General features: G+C 38.5%; 1 protein-coding gene across 3 annotated transcripts in view; it reads right to left on the reverse strand.

Annotated features, from left to right (window-relative positions):
• The window catches only part of slc25a21 (solute carrier family 25 member 21), a 123,450-nt gene that overhangs the window by 5,339 nt on the left and 94,050 nt on the right, over positions 1-24,061 (reverse strand). For all 3 annotated transcript variants that reach the window (XM_073812453.1, XM_065288532.2, XM_073812452.1), the window contains 5 exons: positions 13,557-13,640; positions 7,318-7,384; positions 2,926-2,985; positions 1,496-1,603; positions 1,219-1,383 (listed from right to left, as the gene is read on the reverse strand). In XM_073812453.1, the coding sequence (XP_073668554.1) occupies positions 1,219-1,383; positions 1,496-1,603; positions 2,926-2,985; positions 7,318-7,384; positions 13,557-13,640 (484 nt within the window). The remainder of the gene's footprint in view (positions 1-1,218; positions 1,384-1,495; positions 1,604-2,925; positions 2,986-7,317; positions 7,385-13,556; positions 13,641-24,061) is intronic.

A 24,061-nucleotide genomic window follows, 5' to 3' on the forward strand; every position in this document is an offset into this window, starting at 1 on the left:
GATTTTAATCCCCATAAAATGACGGCTGCTTTGAAAACACTGGAGAAAATGAAACCGCAAAGACAAGTTCTCCCCCCAAAGTGGACAGTCAAATCAAGCTCGGTCAGCTCTGGCCTTTCACGTGATTGATCACTGGAGGTTTGATGTTCTTGGGCAATGATGATCTTAGCACCAGATGAAGGAGGAATGGCAATTTCAGTAGGACTTCAACTGTAATCCCCCCCAACAAATACCTCAGTCTGCTTCCAATTAGTTCATTTGAGTAAATCTAATGCTCCGGTTTATACATGTGGAGCAGGCGTATGGTAACGTTTCCATTAAACAAAATTAACTTTTGTTTGGGAGTTGAGCCCTGCCGGATGTGTAATCTGAACCTTTGAGGATGTGATGGAGAGCAAACAGGGAAGGTATTAGTGAGGTTTATCTTAGCAGCTCCTCTCTCTCTCTCTCTCTCTCTCTCTCTCTCTCTCTCTCTCTCTCTCTCTCTCTCTCTCTCTCTTTGAATGTGCTTAACTGATCCTCAAAGCTAATTCTGTCATCACTATAATAATATATTATTATGGCGATATATTAGCTTGAGACTTACATGACATTCAATATGAAAACATACAAAATGGACATTATTACACCAATTAAACATCTGTACAGGTGTTGACATATACTTTATTTCACATACTAAAGAAATAAAGACAGGTAAATACAGGGCTGTATGAATTATTTGTTACAAGTATAAGAGAAACTAGTGGCCGCCGGTGACTTCTTTTTTCGATGGCGCTCGATTCGAAGTTCGTCACAACATGTATGTAGCCCGTCGTGTGTGGTTTGTAATTTCAAAATATGTGTTCTGCGCGTCGAGAGATCCTGTGTGCATCACGTGTTTTGTCTAAAGGGTTTATGATAAAAGAGACGCTCACGTTTGCCAGATACTCACATAATGTCATGCGTAATCAGAGTTTACTGTTAAGGGAGTGTCTTGCGTGTATTTTGTGAACGTGAGCGTCTCTTTTATCATAAACGGTTTTGAGGCATTTGCAGCAGGCACTTATTTTGACAAAACACATGATGAACATGATTCACATGACGCATAAACACATATTTTGAACACACAAGCAACACACGACACTCTGAACACATATTTTGAATTTGCGCCCCTCGGATGAGCAGTCACGAGCCGCCACTGAGAAAAACACAAAAACAAAGCTTTCCTGGAAGGTTTACCTGACTGGCAGGGATTGCGTCTTTAACATTAAAGTAGAAACCGAAATATATCATGTTGAAGACACCGTGTCGGCCCAGAGTGGAGGTGAGACCCTTATTAAGCCCACGGAGTCCAAAGCCATCTGCGTTTATAATACTTCGAGCTTGTGCAAATGTCGAGGGTTGCTGAATGAAGAGAAATGGAGAAAGCTTTAAATCTTAAAACGAGAAAGATATCACAAAGGCACAAACAAGCTTTCAAAATCAAGATGCCAATTAAACAGCTGCAGTCTCTTACCACTTTGAACGAATCCCTGTTGGCCTGTAGGCTCACTTTCACTACTTCAAATGGATTTACAACCAGTGCCTCGGTTAGTCCTGACCCCAGGCCAGCCACAGAGAGGGCCTAGCACATCGAGGCAGACAGAATTACATTACGAGGGAACGTGACGCCACATGACAACGAGAAAGACAGAAAGTTTCTATTAAAACAATAGACAAAGACAATAAAGAAACCGTTTTGTGTTTAATTCAGAACAGATTTTATTTCTTACATGACCACTCGACATTGAAGGTATGTCACACAAATCCCATAAGCCAAGGAACAATGCGTCTGTGACGCTTTTCCTTTGAGAAACGTGTTTGGCCAGACGGAAAGCTCGACTGCAATTCGCAAATAATTGAAACTGCGAGTGTCAATCATTTGGAGGGTTTAGAAAGGAAACGCAGACAGGAATCAAAGATGGATGATCCGGCTCAGACAGAATGGCCCGAGACAAAGATGAATCACTTTGTATGTCGCAACAGGAGCTAAACTGTACTTTGTAACCGGGTAAAATTTTTCAAACCAACACATCAGCACAGGAGTTTAAGTTTTCATCGACTGACTAAAGCGCGTGGTTGGCATCTCTCCTATGATTTGTGATGCCTATTCCAAGCACTTGACATATATGTCAGCAGGATTCAGGCCTACTTGATGGGTGACAAAAGGAGATCTTTGAGTATGTTTGCATAAGGTGAGCTGGGGTTAGCACACACCCACGCCTTCGATTAAAACCCTCCGAAAAGCGTATGTGTAAGTTGCGCTCACGATTGTCCTTTATGCGCGTGTATGCTCAGCCGGTGTATAAAAGCTTGCAAATATGCTGGAAGACAGCGTGTGAGTCTCATTACTCCATGCTGGATTGCTCCAGTTTAAACAGTGAAATCTTCTCGTACGGGCCTGCAAGCGTATTTACAAAGCTCTTTCATTTTTTATTACTGCTGGTCGTCATCACTCATATCTGCTTCGGAGGAAGGCGGGGCAACGGCTTAATCACACTCTTTAATTCGCTATGTAGGTGATCTCATATAGCCTTCCGGGCTCACATGCTCCATACATCACTCTGGCCATTGCCCCGGGCATGGCACAGATTGACATGTCTAGTTAAGGTGGGCGGAGACAGGAGCGATTGATTGATTGATTGGGTGAATATTCCTCTGCTTCTGCTTGCACAAAAAGGCTGTGGATGCTCAATGTGTCATCCGTCAGAGTTGCTGCACGCTGATAGACCGCTGTCAAAGTAATGGGCTATGTCTCACACGCTTCGGCGAGCAGCGTTTGTCTCGATTACACCTAGTTCCTGTATGCCGTGTCATGAGGAGAGTGCCGCGTTCGACTGTGAAAGTGATTATGTGTATGATATCTATGACTCGGTGTATGCATCTAGCTAGTATCAGATGACTCACCGTGCCTGGTGATAACGGAGTAAAACTCAAGAGCTTCTTGTACTGCTCGAAGGTGAAGAACTGTAGAAATAGGACAAACTGTAAACATATGTTTTCAGACTAGACTGTATACACATTGGGTCCAACAGTACTGTATGATAGCACTAGTGATGAAGCCTCTATATGAGACCTGTGCCTGTGAAAACCCAGCTAAGGCCATTTTTACTAGTTCCTGCATAAAATCATAATGTTAAGAACATTCTGTGTTAATATTGACTGGGTAAGGTCATGTCAAAAACTGAAATCATAAGCGTAAAGGAGACATTTCACAAGACTTTAAAAAAAGTCAAATAAATCTTTTGTGTCCCCCAGAGTACGTATGTGAACTTCTCACAATACCATAAAGATTAAATGAAAATGAGCTGATCTTTGCACTAAATGGCAGTGCCGAGGTTGAATAGTGAAGATTAAGGGAGTGGAACTATCCTCTTCTGACATCACAAGGGGAGCCAAATTTCAATGACCAAAATTATTTTTTCACATGCTTGCAGAGAATGGTTAACCAAAACTAAGTTATTGGTGTTTTTTTTTTTACATTTGCTAGGTTGATAGAAGCACCGGGGACCAAAGTATAGCACTTAAACATGGAAAATGTCAGATTTTCATGATATGCCCCCTTTCATGAAATGCCAACATGTACTTCAGCTGGCATGGATACCACAGGTTAGTGATGAAAACCCGATGAACATGATTTGAAAGGGTTTCCAAGATTATCTTGAAAATCTAGCCATCTGTACAAATAAGTTAGCATGGCCAGTGTCACAATTTGCTTAGATTTGATTAGTGACCCGAAATAGTACAGAATCTAAAATATTACTTCATTTCACGTCATCACTTGGCAGGTTTAAGATGTTTCTTGAAATCTTTTGTTTTTAAATTAAGTAAATCCCATAAATTCAACGTGGCCTCAGACATCTGAATGCCACTGTACACGGTCAGAAAAAAAGGTTTAAAATTTTACCTTTTCTGTCACTGGGGTGGTACCCTCAAAGGTTCAGTTTGGTACCTTTTATGGCTATACAACACATTGAAATGTTGTACCTTTTGGGTGACAATATTATACCTTAAGGACCTATTGTGTACTAGCCTGGTTAGCCAGACCTACATCAAGATGTAAGGTCTGGCAACTCTTCACACAAACGGCTCAATGCAAGGGGCGGGATATAAGGTTGTCCCTCAAAATGCCTCTGCACGCAATAGGATAGCGCTATGACGGATCAGAGCAACGAAGAAGGTGACGTAGTTACCGTAACCAGTCGGCAAAACTCCAAACACATCTTTCTTGCTTAAAAAGGACTTCAGTAGGGTTTATTTGCTCTTCTCTCAAAGAAAAACATAAGTCTAAGTCCTCCAGAGTCGCGGCCAAAGCCGCTTCAAAAGATAGCTGTTCGCCAGCAGCAGCAGCCATTCTCTGTTTTCAAGTAGGAACCGTTGCAGCTCTGTCGTCATCATGTTAAGCCCGCCCCACAGACGCTACACACGATGTGATTGGCCTGACCAAATTTTGGTTTTTGGACCGGTTAAGTGTATTGTGAGTGCCTAGACTAATTGTGTACCTTTTGAGTACCAATTTTGTACCAAATTAATGTTAGTTGTACAAAACACTAAACTGTACCTTTAAAGGTACATAATAGGTCATTAAGGTATAATATTGTACCCCAAAAGGTACAACATTTCAATGTGTTGTATAGCCTTAAAAGGTACAAAACTGAACCTTTGAGGGTGCCACCCCAGTGACAGAAAAGGTAAAATTTTAAACCTTTTTTTCTGACAGTGTATGTACACACACACACACACACACACACACACACGCACGCACGCACGCACGCACGCACACACACACACAGAAAATGCACACCCTGAGCAAACACAGCTCAGTTGTAGTAAATGAGAACTATATGAGAGCTGTCAACACATCAATACTCAAATATAAATACACACAATGGGCCCTATCTTGCACCCAGCGCAATTGACTTTGTCAGTGACGCATGTGTCATTCGTATTTTGCGCCGGCGCACAGCGGGGTTTTTCCCTCCACAGATGCACGTCAGCAAACTAGGGAATGAACTTGCGCTCCCTGGGCGGTTCAGCGCAAAAAGGAGGCGTGTTGCGGCGCAAACCATCTCTTATGCTATTTTGCAGTTTCAAAAAACAATTGCGCTACTAACCAAAAAAAACTAGTCTAAAGTCAGTGGCGCGTTGCGCGTGGTTCATTATGCTATTTTAAGGGCGCATGCTTGACCATAATGTATAGCGTGCACAACGCGCATACACTTTGCTTATCTAATCTACACAGATGCAACAGTTATTTTTGCAAATCATAAATTGTTACACTTAAAAATATTAATACACGAGATAAGGGGAATCATAGTGGTGAGCATTGTGGTGATAGTTTTTATTTATTCTCATGCAAATAACGATTAAAATATTTTCATCACTTTGTTGTGTGGCTGTATTACGTTTATTTTATGTAAATAATAGTTAAAATGTTTTCATAAGAAACCTTAATGTATATGAACTTGATTTGTAAGAGTACTTTGGGGTTGGACCTTGCTTGCGTTTCTTGGGTCCGATTTCAAAGCCCCCAAACCCTTTCAGCGGTGAGGGTGGACGCAGCGATGTCCTCTGCTGGCGTCAAGTCCTGAGGCAGATCCACCTCCCGTTACACGGCGTGCCCGATTTATGCTGGCAAGCGTGGGATTCCCCCGTACAAGGACGTCGGTCTCCTCGGCTGTGAACCGCTCCTGGCGTGCGCCTGGTAAATCCATCATAATAATAGCAACCCGCCATGGAACTTGCGCCCTTGCGTTTAAAGGGAATGTTGGCTAGCGTTCTGATTGGTTTATTTGACGTTACGCCCAAACCACACCTATGAATAATGAACCTACTTCAGACCAACCCCTTATTGATTTGCGCCCGGCGCAAGAGTTATTTCTCACGCCGGGAAAATAGCAACAGCGCCCAAGATCCGCCCACAAACTCACTTGCGCGTTGCGCTTCGCACTTGCGTTTCAGATCGTTAAAATAGAGCCCAATATCTGAAATTTATGTTTTGCCACACCTGCTAAATTAGGAAAACCTAAAGGCCAGAAATATTTGTCCCTGTCCATAAAACTGAATCTTGCATTATGTTAATTTAAATAAATATATATGTGATAATAATAATAATAATAATAATTAGTAAAATAATTATTATTGATATTATTATTATTATTGCATATGTCACTGCAGAATATACTACAAAGACCTTCTTTGATTTTAATCCTCACATTTTAGATTTGGTCGCTAAACACGATGAATTTCCCACATATGCGTCTCAATATTAAGTTTCAGAGAAGTTTCTGCTATAGGCTACAAGTTGTTGTAACGTGCGTGAGTCACGACAGATGCTTTTTGTAGTTGACTGTATGCATGTATTTAATTTGAATCGTGTACTTACATCAGCGAGGGTCAAAGTATTGTTCCTATGATTTGTTATAAACCATGTATTATGTTGCAGTTGGCAATACAGCATTCGCCAGGGTATTTATTTATTTGCCAAAGACAATTTTACTTGCATTTGCAATCTGGGGAGTGTTAGCTGTAGAGTCTGAATACACACACACACACACACACACACACACACACACACACACACACACACACACACACACACACACACACACACACACACACACACACACACACACACACACACACACACACACTTATGGGAAGACACCATATCTATCTTTATATTAGTAATGCTTTGCTCAACTTGACGGCTATTAGATATTGGCTTAGACAGATGGAGGTTAGGGAATATATAATGTATCTATCTATTGGGTAGGTTTGGATCAACAGATGTGGAGCATTAAATTGACTCACGGATATCATTTATCATCAATGTTAAGGTAAACCGTTAAAGCCTGTTGAGTCTACCAATCCAAAATCGAATAATCATATTAAACTCCTTCCACATGTTTTTAAGATTAGAGACAATTAAAAAATAAGACATTAACAGTAAACGCCCATAAGCCGACACAACCTTAAATCAGCCACGGCAAGCGCTCATGTAATCTCCAGAGTGTATATATATGTACTGTTTATACATGATACTAAAGAGAGGCCAGTAGCAATATCTGGCCATGTAGGTCAATATTGGGAGTTCTCAACAGCAAACACATGTGGCATGACGACAAACACAGAGGGGAGATGAGTGGTTTTGATCCTTCTGGCTAGAGCTGGTATGTTGAGGACATACGCATGTGGTCTGTGTGTATGTTTACACTCGGCAGGCCAGGTTGCAAAGATCAGAGCCCGCATGCTTTAAGTGATGAGCTTGAGCTCGGAGTCAGACATGGTTCCTGTTACCTTCACTGCTCTCTTTGGGGTCTCGGCCAAAATGGGGGGAAGGATTCCCTTGTAGAAGCCGTAGAGTCTGTTGAGGGAACGAGATCACTTATTAGAACTGACCCGCATGATGAATGATCACGGTTTAACGACAAACGCCACGTTTAGACATCTGAACGCTCTGTCGTGTATTGATGACCAAGAACCGCATTCAAGACTCGGCAAGAAAAGCAATCTTTCATTTGGACATTTTGTGTGCACAAAAGTCGCAGCTCACTGCAAATTAGATTCAATGTTCAAAGACTTTATGTAAATCAGGAAGTTAATTCAGGATTTGTTGATCTAGGTTTTATTTTGAGTTGTGAAGTACAGTTTAATTTTAGATATGATTTAACAAATCACTAAGATTAAACCTGGGATTCAAACCTTAAGACTACCCGCCATGATGGATTCATCCATGAAAATATAAAGCAACAATGTCACACTTTCACTTTCAACTGTCGTTATACCAGCACCAAGATGGATGGTGGCAGAAAAGGTTAAGCAAGCAGAAAGAAAAAATGCTTCAGCAAGGGGCAAATACATTTTTTAAATAAAAAAATGCGGGAATATATAGGTATAAATAAAGATATAATAACATTATTAATGGTCATTTACAGGTATAACTTTTTTTTTACATCCATTTCATTTTTATTTATTTTTAATAAAAATGTATTAAATTGGTATTGCCTTGAATTTTTTATTAAAATACAGCTAAAAGTATTTTTTTTAATTAATTTTAGTATTTCTTTGATTTCAGAGTAAGTGCTATCATTCATATCATATCCTCAGAACCAGAAATTATGATTTAAAGACTAAACAAAGATTAAAGGTGGGTGCAACTGAATTATTAGATAAACCTTGAATTAATGTAAATTAAGATTAATCCCCATTGGTGCAAGACACCCTATATATCAAACTGTCTTAAGTGAATACTTAGCAATGTTGTATACATATTTATGTTATGTATACATAAATTTGTAATCATTCCAATTGTTAAGATGTGATGGTCTACATATACACTGAATGTTACTTTGATGTGCAATTCTATGAAAATCTACCCCCAACATCATTGAGCTCAAAACGGTTTCAGTTGTGCAGCGCTATTATTTCAAGGGTACTGTCTCTAAACTAGAACAGGTTAAACTGGTCCAAACCACAAACAAGCACTTTTGCAAAAGAAAACAAAAGCCCTCAATCAAAGGAACTCCATTTTTAACAAAAAAGTTTGCATCAGTCAAATAATCCTCTGTCAAATTTTGTGAGATTCTACTGCTCCAACCACAAGTTAATATTAATAAGTTCACAAGAAAGTAAAATTATAAAAATATTTGAAAGACAATTGCATTAATGGAATCTTATTAAAATACGATGTTTACTTCAGAACTGCATTAGATGAAGTAATCCGTATGAAAAGCATATCACAAACTATATCACTAACATCTTTATAAATTTGAATATCCTTAGAAAAGAAAAGCTTTGCTTGAATTAATTTAAAACAACATAACATCATAACTTATATAATGACTACTTGCATAATTGTTGCTGATATGAGTTAAACAGTGTAACAGCACAAACTACTGTATATAACAAACTACAATAAATTAAATCTATTGCCGTATCATGGCATAAGACAAGAAAAGTGTAATGTCTTTGTTTTCCCTTATTGCAGTTCTTAAGGCAAAGAGTGAAACTTTTAATTTTTGTGTATGATAAGTATTTTCTTTGATTTAAAAAATAATACAAAAAGTCACAGACTGCTGAAACAAACAATGATTAATAAAGTGTCCATATATATATATTTTTAAATTCCAGTCTGATCAATGCTTCGGCACGTCCCAACCACCCCCAGCACAGAAATGTGCACTTGGAGAAGCAGACATTGTTTGTAGAGCACATGCTCTTTTTCTGAAGCTGAAACCTGACTCTGTTTTGCTTTCTGTCAATCTAAAAGTCAGGACAAGTCCAAGCAAGAGAAACACCTGAGCTTTTCTTTATGCTCCTAATTCTCTCATACAAAAAACCTCTCCAGTATGGTAATGTGCTAACATTTACCCGTAGTGGCTCTGGTGTTATATTGGTAATTTAATACCCATTATTTGGGTCTAGGTGTGATATGACAAGTTGTAAGATATTAAAATGAATGTTGATGTTAATTGCAAACTACTTTTGTTGCCTTTGGCTTGCTAACTTTTCCTATTTCTTCATTTTTCTTTTCATTCGTTTTAACTTAAAACATGTTGTTAAAAAGTGCTATATATAGTTGCTAATTAAAATGATTTTGTAAATCAATTTTACTTTATTAAAGAATTATTTATGTATTTTAATACATTGCTAGCACCCTTACTAGCAAATGTTTGTAATAGTTTAATGTCCATGTTGCAGGAATTCCTATATAATTTTAATTAGAAAATGAAAGAAAATAAAAATAATAGCGGTCAGGTCCCCTGTAATATGTAGATTAACCATAAATCAAGTTGGATTTTTTAATGCCAAATAATTAAAAAGAACTCAATTCTTGCCCAATGCATACATTATGCTTCAGGTCCCGTAACATTCATTTGTATCTAAGAAGATTGATACAGGCAGGAAAGGAATTAGAGAGAAAGCGAGAGATTTTTATTATCAGTTCAAGCACGTATTGATATTGAACACACGTGTGTGGACAGGGTGCACAGAGTGGCGTGACAGCCGCATGTGAACTCCAGTCGTTTTATTGTGAAAACATGCTCCAGTAGTCAACAGAGATGTTCTCGGCTGATTTAGTTAGGGTGTAAATATTATTGTTTCTCCGAACGGAGATGAAGCGATTAGCGTGAGCACGGGGGTGATCTGCCCATGCCATGACCACTACTCAAAATCCTCTGACCCACGGCTAATGACTACTACACATCTCATCAGATGGCAATCTTTATTTCACCAACAACCTGACGTTTCAGACGTCACACAAGCTTCACTTGTCAGGTAATGGCGAGATGACAACAAAAGCAACGTTGTGTTGAATGAAAGTGTGTGGCAATATTGAGGGTGGGACCAACAGTGTGAGCTTTTGTCGAAGCGGGAGTGTCCGACCAAAACGGAAGCCCCCCTCCTTTGCCCCCCGCCTGTGGTGCATGCAAACGCGACGGCCGCATGTTTCCCGGGTGTGGTCAGTCTAAGAAACATCAGGTGGTGAGATAAAGCTGCAATTTGTTACACACACACTCAAGACCCCATTTGACTACGCCTGGTTTGACTATGCCTGAATGCCAATTTGACTCTAAATGTAAGCACGCAGTTGGCCCTCATAAGCAAATGCACGCGCATTTAGGTACGTGTGGGTCCAGCTGCCGGTGTTTGTATAGGTGTGATTTGTCTTTGATTTACATAAAACCCCATTTCTACCATTCAGCACACAGCCACATCCTTCGACACAACAAAAGGAGAGGAAGGAAATGACACATTAACCAAATTGGATAATGGGGAAAAAATGTTTGATCCCTGTTATGGGACCGACTCTCAAAGCCTCTCATCGGCTGATTTGAAAACATATGCAGAATATTTACGGTTTAGTGTGTTATGATGGGTCTGCTGGCCCAGATGACTTTCAGAGCTTTCTTTCCCTTGTCAACAACCTGAATGCTTTGTCTGCAAATACCGTCATTTGCCCTATGAAGCTTTAACCTTGACATTGGTACGGGAGTCACAAACGGCTCCGTGATCGTAAATCAAGGAGTGAGAAGTGAAGAGGCGGTGGCTTCTTGTGTTTATGTAACAAATCAAGCGTGACAGGCAGAATAGAAAGACAGTAATCAATCAGCCACAATGAGTTTTCGCCCCCAGTAATGTGTTGAAAAGTTTTCTGACAACTGATTTTTTAATTAAAGTATTTTATACAGTATAATGCATGTCCCTTCATGGTACTGAACTTGTATAATTCAGATCTTAACAGTATAACAATAATATGTATATAATTACAACAATGTGTGAACAATGGTACATAATAAAGGAAACTATTCATGCATTATACACTACTTAATTCTGAAACTGTTGCCCAAACAAATTAGTCAAAAACCTCAAACAATTTAGTATAAATTTTGTGTGTTTATTTATAATAACTTTCTATTTTGTACACATTTCACGTAAAACAAAGAGATCAGATGCAAATTGACTACAGGAATAAAACTGATTGAAATCAAACATGTCCACCACTCTTCTAATTGAAAGTCTCTGTGTAAAAATTTAGGTTATATTTTAAACTTTATGTGATAATGGTGATGGATGTTTAATGCCAGTACTGGTCTCATATTCAGCAGCAATTTTTATATAAACATAAACATTTTTCTATAAAAATGCACATAAAACAAATTAACCAATAACATTTACAACGTTTGTACTAATATTGGCTACGCAGGCATCAGTACACATTCATCCTGTATTAAGAAAATTCGATTACACTTTTTTTATGGTGTCACTGTTACGGTGTTATTATACATTTAAGTGCTAAGTAATGATTAACGAACATGTACTTACTGTTAGAGATCGGTTTAGAGTTAGTTGCATGCAATTATGCATAATTTACTGGTATTACTATAGTAAAACATAAAAAAGACATTGTAAAATAAAGTGCTACCAAAAACTCACAATAACGCTTAAATTATATTTATTATTGAAAATGTGACATACACTGTATAAAATTTTCTATGTAAAATATTTATGGTGAAAAACCTTTAAAATTACTTTAATTGGTAAGCTTAATTTTATTTATAAAAATCGACTTTTTAAGTATTACCAAGTAAATCAAACTTTCAATTTTTTTAAGTTTTTTTTTATTATTAATCCAAATGTTTTGCATTGCATTATTAGGCCCAAATTACATTATATGGGCACAAACCTACTTATTTAGACCCACACTTGAGTTAAATAAATCGCAACCTAATAAATCGCAACTGTTGCGTGAGCTACTTGACCAAAAAGCCATCTTCAAATGCCCTATAAATGACTAAACAGGACACATGCTGTAAAATAATTATGAACAATCAACCCATTTATATAAGAGATCTAAAACAATTATTACTTTCCCTCTATGATGTTTCACACATGGCACATCATAATGCAGGAAAATTGTCATAACATCAGTTCAAACGGACTCGGAGCCAATTCACAGATGGATCTCTTGCTCTGAACTAATTGATGTATGGAAACCGAGCAGCTCGGGTTTCTACCGCACAGAGGAAAGACCAAAATCCCCAAAATAAAAAATAGACCAAGAGCAAAAGTGCAATGCTGGCCCATATAGCACGAGTATGTTTATTTTCAATAATAATTCCACAATAGTGACTTCCTACCACTATTTGTGTAAATTAAAACTAAGTGCTTCAGCCTGGGGCTGATCATGCTCCCAGCTACTGTGTGGCGATTGTGTCCACAGCACAGAAGGAGGGTGATAATTGGTTTAGAGAAGAGCTGTGATCTGCAGGGGAGGCCTGCGGGATGCAGTTGCTGACAGCTTCTCAGAGAGGGAAAGTGTGATGACGGGGCTGATGAAGGATCTCGCAGCAGTCGCCCGTAACGCATGCGCAGGAGCCCCTGCGTCAGTGTCACCCGAGGCGCACATATATCCTCACAACTCATGGCGGATTAGCTTTAGATCTACTGTAAAACTGTCGTCTTGCCATAAACAAGACTTTTCTTTGAAGTCTGCACACTTTCTACCGGAACTGACACACGCCACAGTTGTGTGCATGTGTGTGTGTGGGAGAGAAAGAGAGAGAAATCTCTGGTGCAACCACACTGCGTCATATGTGAGCTTTTCCTACAGAGAGTCAGCTAGCATGGCACACATTCAGCCAGCGACTGCCAAAATCATAATGTAAACCTATGATTTCACAAGCTTGACATACTGCATATTCAATGGCAGGTGGGATTAAAGCTTGTAATTTTTGTACACTAACTTTCCAAAAGCTTCAAACATTCCCTTTCACCAGGTGCATGTTGTTACCATGTAAACAAAAAAACCATCCATGCCAGTTGTACACAAAACACAACAGATGTCATGAGGGAAAGCAAACAGCAGAAACAATCAAAGTAAAATAAAACATGCGCTGTAGTTATATTTGAGTTTTCTGAACTCTTCTGCTTTTGATGGCAAATAAATCTCAGAATCATTTTAAATTTTTCTTTGGTATCAGCAAGTAAAAAATATATAGATTGAATATACAAAAAAAAACACTTTTACTTACCTCTCATTGCGAAATATAGTTCTGAAGCAGTCCCCAAGACCTTTATAGCTATTTGGGTCGCTCTTTCCTCTTTGGATTTGAAACCTACAAAATGAAATAATTGATCACCAATCACAATTATTGTAAATATGTCTAATGCTGGATTCACACCAAACGCGGTAGAGGAGAAAAAAACACGCTATTCGTGTGTAGTTGGACGCTTGAACATTTTGAGTTTGCTTGCTTAATTTGCGCATGAAATTATAGTCATTCGAGACATTCGGGAAATTCGTGTCATGAGAGGGGCTTCTGCGACTCCGCTCGTTTCCTGTAATCACGTTACTACTAGAGCAAGCTCCTGATTTGTTAACGCGGTGCGATTTTTCAACTCCCGCGTTTCCAGTGGCAACGCCCAATCCGCGTCAATTCGTGTAATTCGTGCAAACTAGATGCGCAAATGAGGCGGATTCGGGTATACCGCGCCGCGATAAACGCCTCATTCGCGCCGCAAGACCTCCAGACGTGTGTATCTTTACATTGACTTAAAATTGAAATCATTCGCTCCGGACCCTTTATTCGCATTTGGTGTGAACGCAGCATAGAGAATCTGCATGCAAAGAGTTAAAATACACAATCATTACATGTTATTAATGGACCTCTGAAATCCAGGTAAGATACACAAGCTTACTGATATTGCAAATAATTTAATTCATTTCAGTAATTTTTGAAACATTGAAACATTGCTCCACATGACTGAATTATTACATGACCACCATATGCTTTCAGTCATCCCAAAGCAAGAAATATAGGACATAATCTGCCCAAAGTGTCAACACAAGTCTCTGATGTCTATCAAAAGCCAAACTTTTCTTTTCTCTTGTATTCAAGTGTGTTTTTTTAAAGACTGCACTTCTTGCACAGCAGAAAAGTCAAACATTTACTTAACCCATCCTGACCAATTAGCTCTTTGGTTGTAGCCAGCACTTCTAGCTGCAAACTTTGCTGCTAATATGCTAGTAACCTGCTGGTAACAGTTCTGCAGTCTCGTGTAAATTTTTAATATGATACAAATGGCCAAGAGATGTTTTTGTAGCAACAAGCATGCTAGTAACTTCCCAATAAAGAATGTACTGCACTGTGTAAATGTTTAACATGGCATCAGTGTGGGTTTAGGGAAACAAGTTTACTGCTTTACCCCCCTTATGGTTCATGCAATATGGATGCTTTAGGACAAAGAAATGGATAAGTGTAGGACGTTTGATTCTTTGACACCACACACACAATGATTAGTTTATAGGCTCACACGCCAAGACAATTTACTGTTGTCCAGGTTGGGTATCTTTTGGGCACAGAGAGTCAATAAACAAACCAACCTTTGTCCTTCAAGTGTAAATAGATGAACCCAGACCGAGGGCAAGACAGGGAATGAGAAAGATTCTCCTCATATGGTTTTGACTGCCAGGTCAAGAGGTTAGCAGTAAGTCATTCGGTCGGGTGCCTGATGGGGCCATAAAAGTGCCCTGGTTCCAACGTACGGGGGTTTTACTGAGGTGAACAGCCTTTCATATCGCCAACAGATTAACATCTTAGAGGGGTGTCCAGCATCCAATTTTGTAGATTCCCAAATAGCTTGTAACTCGTGCCTAAGAACCAGTTAAAATAGCATCATAAACACACGTCCAACACCATATTAAAGAGAAAGAAGATGAGAGGGATTCTGAAACGGCAGGCTTGGGGATGGGGGCACAAGACCAAAAGATTTAAGGCCAGTAGAGCTTGTAAACAAATTTAAATCAGACTTAATTAAAGGCACATGAGAGCAAGGTCAAGGAACGAAAGGGCCCTGTCCCACCATGGGCCGAGTTTCCCTTTCTGCAGTATGCAGGGATGATCTGACTCTAGCCTAGAGGTGGCAGGGCCGTGGTCCACTTTCAGCTTCTTGATTCCACTGTTGACCTTGGGATCACCTAATTTCCTCATGCCCCTTACCTACCCTGCCATAAAAAAGCCTTGCTCCAAATGAAAGCTCAGGGAGTGTGAGATAATGGGGATTCTTTCTCAGCCATCTTCTACCACCAGTAGCTACTCGCATCTTCCCCATGTTGCCCGCTCTTGCCAAGATGACACCTTGTCCAAGAAAGGAGATTCAGATAACGTGCGCCTTTTTGCATGTAAATGGGCAACATCTTAGACCCAGAATTTCAGAAGTATACTTGTAGACATACTGTATATGGAGAGAGTTCAAGAACTGGAGAGGATCAGGAAAGTGGATTCAGTCGGCCTTGGAGCCAAGCTCCCAATCGTAAAGTCAACAAACAGAGGAACTGGGGAAAGCTCAAGGGCTTTGTTAAAAGATCCAGCTCTCAGAATTCCTCTCAACCTAAACCCAGAAAGAAAAGATATACTTACAGGTGACGATTTCTGTGAGTTCATCAAAACCCACCACTAACCTCCTGTCTTCTCTTTTTATAGGACCTGAGCGCCATCGTGGATGGCCAGGTGAGGGTGAAGGTGAGGTTTCTATTGGTGAAATGAGCAACGGGGGTAAATAACCTTACCATCACCACCTGACCTAAAACTCCCTGTAAAACGGTAAACTCGGTAAATGAGAAAAAAGCCCAGAGGAACACTTACTCTTTGTATTTTTATAGAGAGAAATGAAATGTTTCAGATCCAGGCTGCATCCAAGGGCCTTGTCCCTTTCCAGACCCTGAATGTAATGGGCCAACACCGGGTCCGACAGGGGGGGCTATGCCCCTCTAAAAGACAAGCTGATGGGTTGAGGCCTAATAATTATGGTGTTAAAAAAGGCCTGTGGGAAGGGTTGAGGTTATTGAGTTGATCAAAAGGTTTGTGTTTGATAGGTTTGCCGGCTAAACTTTTAAAAAGGTCTCTTAAATTTGCCTTGTTAAATATAGGGGTATTCCCTCAAAGAACTCTACATGGCAAAATATTAACCTTATGATAATAAACAATGTCCAGTGAATGAAAAAACACTTTGGATATTGCATATGTTCCATTTAAAACTTTTGCGAGTCTTTTACAAATGAAACCGTGTGATTTTACTTGACAGAAGAGAAATATTAACTGGCTGGCATTGGATGCTGGCAGTCCATGCTTTAAGTCTTCTTGCAGAAATTTTATAAGTCATGATATTTATTGATATATATATAGAGCCAGCCAGCAGTGTTAAAGGGATAGTTCACTAAAGAATGAAAATTGTGTCGTTTATTCACCCTCAAAGTTTCTTTACTTTGTTAAACACAAAATAAGACAATTTGATAAATTATGGTAACCATATAGTTAACTAATCACACAGTTACCCACTGACTTCCATAGAAGGAAAAACAAATACTATGAAAGTGAATGGGTACCGTCAGTTGTATGCATACCATAATTCATCAAAATATTTTCTTTTGTGTTTACCAGAATAAAGAAACTCATACAGGTTTAAAACAACTTGAGAGTGAGTAAACAGTTAAAGAATTTTCATTTTTGGGCAAACTATCCCTTTTAAAAATCATTAATCAATTTTTCCACAGGTTGCCTGTAAACAACATTTAAGCCAAGAGCTGAAATGAAAGTAAAACGTGCACGTGAGCAAAGTTTCCTTAACACATAATCAGCGGTACATAAGAGAATCCAGAAGGCGGCATTAAAAGGAAATCTATTTTTTACAGCTTGACAGTTAATTTTAATGAGCAGGATCATAAAGATGGCAGACGTCCATTGCAATGATACATGAGGTTAAACCTCTCTAACCTAAATGCTCCAATATGGCAAATGCTGACATTTAATCAAACTAAGAGGAGAATGGAAAAAAGACCACGGCCGTGTTCACAAATATCAAAACGTAGGCTACTGTGCAGAGTCAAAAATAAATTATTTTCCCCATCGATTCTAACCATATAAAATACACAGTAAACATTTTATTAAAATATTTAAATTTATAGAATGAATTATTTTGATCCATAAAAGAAAACACAATTATAAATATAGCTTCAAGGACAACCCAAGCACCAATGGTGCAGCTAGCACAGCACAGAGCAACAAAGGCAATGAAAAGCAATTTGTCTGATGGTAAATTGTCTAATAAATTGTGGCGATAATGACGATTAATTGCCTGTTTTTGTGCTTTGACATTTAATTCTCATATATTTTTTGTTTGTTCATGAAATCATTTTATGCATTGACGTGATTATTTAAATTAAATCTTTTGCAAGGTTTATTTTAATTAATTATTTTATTAATACGCATAACACATATTTAAAAGTAATTATTTAATGAATATATCTTTCAAAAACTGAAAAGGCAATAATAAAATAAAAATGCAATCAAAATAAACTGACCATACTAGAATGAACCTCAAATAGTAGCCAATCCTACTAATGTCATATTAGTACTGGACCACATGTCTGTAGTGGCTGCAAAAAATACATTCCTGCAGCTCCCCCTTGTGTTTTTAAGAGAGATGTGCAATCATTGTGGTGATCTGAAATCATTGCGATTGTTTGACCTCATCGCAATGATTCATGAAATCATTGCGATGAGGTCAAACAATCGCAATGAGATGATTATTTAATTATTGTGACTAATGGCAGAAATAGAAAAACAGATTAATTATAAAACATGGAAATTATAAACGTAAATATATATATATATATATATATATATATATATATATATAAATAAATAAACTACGCTAACTGAGTGGCACAACCTAATAAAGCACATGCATCGAGACTCCGAGGTTGCGGGTTCGACCCCATGTGACGCGTGTGAGTCTCGGAGGTTTCAGAGCTGTAAGCATTGCAAAATGCAGAAATGACACAGCAGAGCAGAAATAACAGAAATACAAGTATATGAGAATCAGATAGCTTAAGTGAGAACAAAGTCAAGGAGAGCATTTTATATAGTAATGCAAAACACGTTATATACAGTCATATTAGTTTAATATGACAGAGACAATGCCACAGGCCCAGTCAACTTTGGACAGGTATTTCTCAGGTAGGGTAGATAATATCAAAAACCTGTTCAGTCATTTCTGAGGAGCTCAGTCCAAAGGTTACGTGAGCCGAGTTTCACAAAATCAGATCACATTATTTAAAGTAGTAGCGAAAAAGTCTTGCGATTCAGAATGGATTTCAGACGCTGGCGCTGTCTTCAGATTTCTCAGTTACCTGCAGGACATCACGTCAATGCTCCCTACCAAATTTTGCGCCCTGTAGGTGGCGCTGTCATCAAATTTGGCAAAGACTTCCAGTTCATGGTGCCGATGATGGGGACAAACTCTCATTTCACTTGATCAAAGAATGACCAAGATACAGCCTCAGAACCACTTTTGGCTTAGTGCCATGTTGGTCATATTACTGTTCAGGACCACCACTACAAGTGTGCCAAATTTCGTCATTATCCTACATACGGTTTATAGAGCTGCCATACACTCCCACTGGGGAAGAAGAAGAATCCGAACAGATACAACAGTAAACAATCTGACTGTACGAAAATAAAAAATTACTGACTGTTGAGATCCATTGTCGATATAAACGAACCCATGAAACACGAAGCATTTGGAAAACCACAGGGAAAGTTTCTCTCTTAAAACTGTCTCTGCTCTGATGCCTCTTCAGGTAAACTTATACTGCTGGGCCTGTGGCTGGAGGTGTCCCATAAAGCTAAGCCTTTGGAGGGAAGGAGATAAAGCAGAAGAGAAGATAGAAGATTGGGTAAAGGGAAGTGATAAAGTTGTGGCGCTTTTGACACCGCATGCTTCCCGGTCTCGGTCTGGGTCAGAACAGCTTGGGTTTCAGTGGCACCACAGGCTCCACCATGACTGGGGTAATGAAGCCGCCTGAGGGGAACAAAAAAAATGACGTCCCCCCTCAAGGCGACCTCTTGGACAACGTTTAACCTATCCTACAAACTGCTTCCCTCCCACAGTTTTGGGCCTTGGTTTGACAACCTCTTTCTGACCTTTTGGGAAAACAGAAATCTTTATGCATGGCATTCTTTAACACATTTTATAAACAAGTAGTTAAGTTCCATAATATGATGATCAAGCATTATGAATATCCAAACAGTAACAGCAAGCAGTAGCCAAACATTGAGCTGATATGGTTGTTAATGTGTACCGTTCACCTATTGGATCATCCTATACCCATCAGTAAAATGATTAAGATTGTTGAAAATGTAAATGGCAAAATAATCCACCTTAAGGCCATTTTTACTGAGCAAAACTAACACTGCTATGCTGGTAATCTCAGATCAGGAGAGTTTGGATAGTCCAGCTTGGTTCAGCATAGTTATGGCTGCTTTGAAGTAAGGAAACTGCTAAGGATAGTGGAGACTCTTTGGACAGCAGGAGTTTGGCAGCTATTACACAGACCGTCAGGACAGTGCGGCGTGAGGTCATCAATACTGCACTCGGTGGTTCTACTGCACGAAATATGAGTCTTTGAATTACGACCCTCCACTCGCGCTTCTCACCCCCCGCCTGGAAGAAACACGGCCGCTGCAAAGCACAAAATCTGAAGGAGTGGGTCGCAGATGCTGCGAGGCGTCTGACAGACTCCGGAGACAAATGAGTTTTCATCAGGCACTTTACTGCTTCTCTAAAACGGGTCATTTCAGCACACTGGGACATTTTTGTACGTTTGTAACATAATGCATTTGGGTGATGGTGACACCTCCTTAGAGCAGACCTGTTTAATACCAGGTCATAACATGCAATGGCAGTCACATCAACAGGAGGTTACTTATCCAGCACAAGGTCTGGCACACGTTGCCTTGTTGTCAAACTCCGTTCTCAACTACATTTGAAGAAAATGCAAGTGATGCTTGCTCATGCAATTGTCACTGCCACAGTGCTATGGTGTTTTGGGTGAATGTAAAGCCCTTTTCACACAGACATTATAAAAAATACACAGAAAATGCATCTGGGATTTGTTGAGGATCGTTAGATTTTTGGTTCATTCACACTACCAAAGATTTTCCGGAATCTGTGCGTGCATTCACTCAGATGTCGTAAAGATCCCGTAAAGACACGTGACTTTTTAAAGTCCTACACTTGGTAGGTTTTATCTGCAGCTTCTGAAGTTTGCTTATTATCTGTTATTTCTCCCTCCAGAAACCATGCGTGTGCATTTTTGTTTATGATAAGATTATAAAGGAGCGTGTCACGCGCTGTTCTAGTATTGTAGTGAATGATTTCAGCTTCAGAGTGGATATTTGGCGAGCTCCCTGATCTCTGCTTTAGTCCAGTTTGCAGACATTTATCATCGTGAATGTGAATTTCAGTTTTAAATAGCTGAACAATATATCTTGTTGCGATGACGCATGTGCATTTTTGTTTATTATAAGCTATAAGCGCATGATGCGCTAATCTTTTATGCTGCTGAATGATCTTAGCTTTAGCGCGGATAGTGACGAGCTCCCTAATAACTGCTTCAGTCCAGTTTGCAGACATTTCTCGTTATGAATGTTAATATTCATGTAAATCCCTCATTTTAATTTCATGTTCAATGACACACGCTTCCTCACTACAGCTTTCCCTTAAGGCATTGTTACTAGGTCCTCTTTCTGGGAGCGATCCCAGAACATGCACGGGACGTGTTTGTGTTCACACAGAAGCTTGTCTGCCAATTTTATGGATATTTTCTGGGACCAAAGTGCTGTGCGAATGAGGTTTAAGGGACATGAAAGATGGTAATTCAGTGGTTAGTATTGCTCAATAAAGTAATAACCCAGCTATCCTCAAGCGGATCAATTTGAGGTATCATTCACATCTGTTGGACTTAAAAAAGGATTTCAGCAATGAACCTCGCATACTAACACAACATAAGAGTTTGTAGTGACATTAAGCTGTTTGTACACAGTAAAAAAGTGCTGTAATTATGCAGCTGTTTCTTCAAAGTTAAATGAACATTAACAAGTCTTTGTCTTTACAGAATAAAACTAATAAAATAACAGCCTCATGCAAAGAATTCTGGTTTTTATTCCCAGAATGCTTTGCATGGCTTTTATTTTGGTTTTATTTTGTAAAGATAAAGACTTGTTAATGTTTAATGTTCTTTTAACAAACTGTTGCCAGTAAATAACACATTTAAATTTACAGTTAGTAACTGGAGAACAGCTGCCAGTAATACTGTAATTTCTACAGAAATTGTTTGCAGTGTACAAGGAATAAAGTAACATATTGGTAAAAAAAGTGAAAATAAGTGCTAACGTAAAAGTGATTGACAAACAAATCTTTTTTTAAATATAAATACTTTATCCACGCATGTATTACATTTATTATAGCAACAATACTATAACAATTAAACTTTACTACATTATTATACTTTATTCCAATCCAGACTGGTGAAAGCTATTTTAAACTCAATTTAAAGTGCTTAGTCCAGTGGTTCCCAAACTTTTTCAGCGTGTGGCCCCCCTTGTGTACGGTGCATTCCTTTGCGGCCCCCCAAAGAAAATTTGTGACAAAAACTGTTCTAAAACTCAACATTTTAATAAAAAAAACATTAAATTATACAAAAAAGTAGTGCTTTTGGTTAGTAGCCTTATTTTTTTAGGTTTAATTACACAGAATTCATGATAAATTTATGTATTTCATAAAATGTCATAAAACTGGGGCCCCCCTGGCACCATCTCGCGGCCCCCAGTTTGAAAACCACTGGCTTAGTCTACAGTCATGATCTCTTCAAACATAAACAGTAACCTTATAAGAGAGCTAGATTTTTTCGAATTATATTTTTTGTAATCAAAGCTGTACATAACTGAAGCAACATAATTCTGATATCAGTTAGGAAGAAAATAAAATATTAAAAAAGTGAACTCAAAAAGCAAATTTTTCAATCTATTTCATTAAGATACAAACAGAAAATACAGGAAAATTTAAAGTTTTCAGGACTAAATGTCTTCTTCAGGCATCTTCAGTGTTTAGTGTGACCTCTCTTTGCACTAAACACATCTTGAGCGTTTTTGAGCAGAATGAAGTAAAGAGACTATTTTCTTTAAAATTAGAAATTGGGATTTAATTTAATTTAGGTTTAAGAGATCCTGCAGTTTCCTGCTATTGCTCAAGTGGAAGGGGAGTTTACCCTAAAAACTTGACACAACAGTTTACATTTTTATACAGTTTTTAATACTATAAACACATTTCTTGTATTTTCTGGATGTATTCTATTAAACAGACTGAGAAACAATTATATTTGATCACTGTAACATTGCAAAAACAACAAATCTGATTCTGGCATGGTGGCCTACGAATTTTGCACAGTACTGTACTTCAAAGCAAAAAAGTGGTTAAATACATATTTTACCCAAATATTAAAGCTCTGTCATAATTTACTCGCCCTCATACCATCCAAGATGTATGACTTCCTAATTTATATTAAATTATTATTTATCTTTCAGTATAATGGGGTCAACATGAAGCTTCAAAAAGCACTTACAGTAGATCATCATAAAAGTAATCTAAACTCCTGTGGGTTTCTGTGACCGTACGATTTACTGTTTTTATATAAAATCATCCTACATAATTTAAAGAACATTTTGTGTAAATATAACATTGATATCTTCAATATTGACTAAGGAAGGTCATGTCAAAGATTGAAATCAATTCAGAATTTTCTTATTTAGATGAATTAAAGGGATAGTTCGGCCAAAACTGATATTAAACCCATGATTTACTCACCCCCAAGCTGTCCGAGTTGCATATGTCCATCGTTTTTCAGACAAACACATTTTCGGATATTTTAGAAAATGTTTTAGATCTTTCAGTTGATTAAATGTAATGTTACGGGGGTAACATGTTCTGAGGGTAATCCGAGCGGTGTTGTTGTAGAAATATCCATATTTAAAACTTTATTAACGAAAATAAATACCTTCCGGTAGCGCCGCCATCTTAGTCGCGTCCGCATTCAGGATGAGAGCTTACGCAGCCTACGGAGGCTACTCTGCTGCTGCTCTGTGCCCCCGCCCTCCGAATTTGTCATACGTCACTAAGAAAAGTGCGTACACTACGCTAATACTCTCTCCTGAATGCGGACGCGACTAAGATGGCGGCGCTACCGGAAGATATTTATTTTCGTTAATAAAGTTTTAAGCATGGATATTTCTACAACAACACCGCTCGGATTACCCTCAGAAGACCCTTGTTTATCATCCTGGAGCCGTTTGGATTTAATTTGTGAAGGATGGACGCACTTTTTTTGGACTTGAAGGTTGTGTACCCCGTAACATTACATTTAATCAACTGAAAGATCTAAAACATTTTATAAAATATACGAAAATGTGTTTGTCTGAAAAACGATGGACATATGCAACTCGGACAGCTTGGGGGTGAGTAAATCATGGGTTTAATATCATTTTTGGCCGAACTATCCCTTTAAAGCTTCATGTATTTATTTTTTACTTTGCAAAATGTAATGCAAAGTAAACCTTACTTACAGTCTCAAATTCTATTGTGGTATGTCTAAATTTAATCCATTTCATTACATACTTGCTCACATTTAAAGTAATTTGGT

Source organism: Paramisgurnus dabryanus, chromosome 17 (assembly GCF_030506205.2).
Source record: "Paramisgurnus dabryanus chromosome 17, PD_genome_1.1, whole genome shotgun sequence".
Lineage (NCBI taxonomy): Eukaryota > Metazoa > Chordata > Actinopteri > Cypriniformes > Cobitidae > Paramisgurnus > Paramisgurnus dabryanus.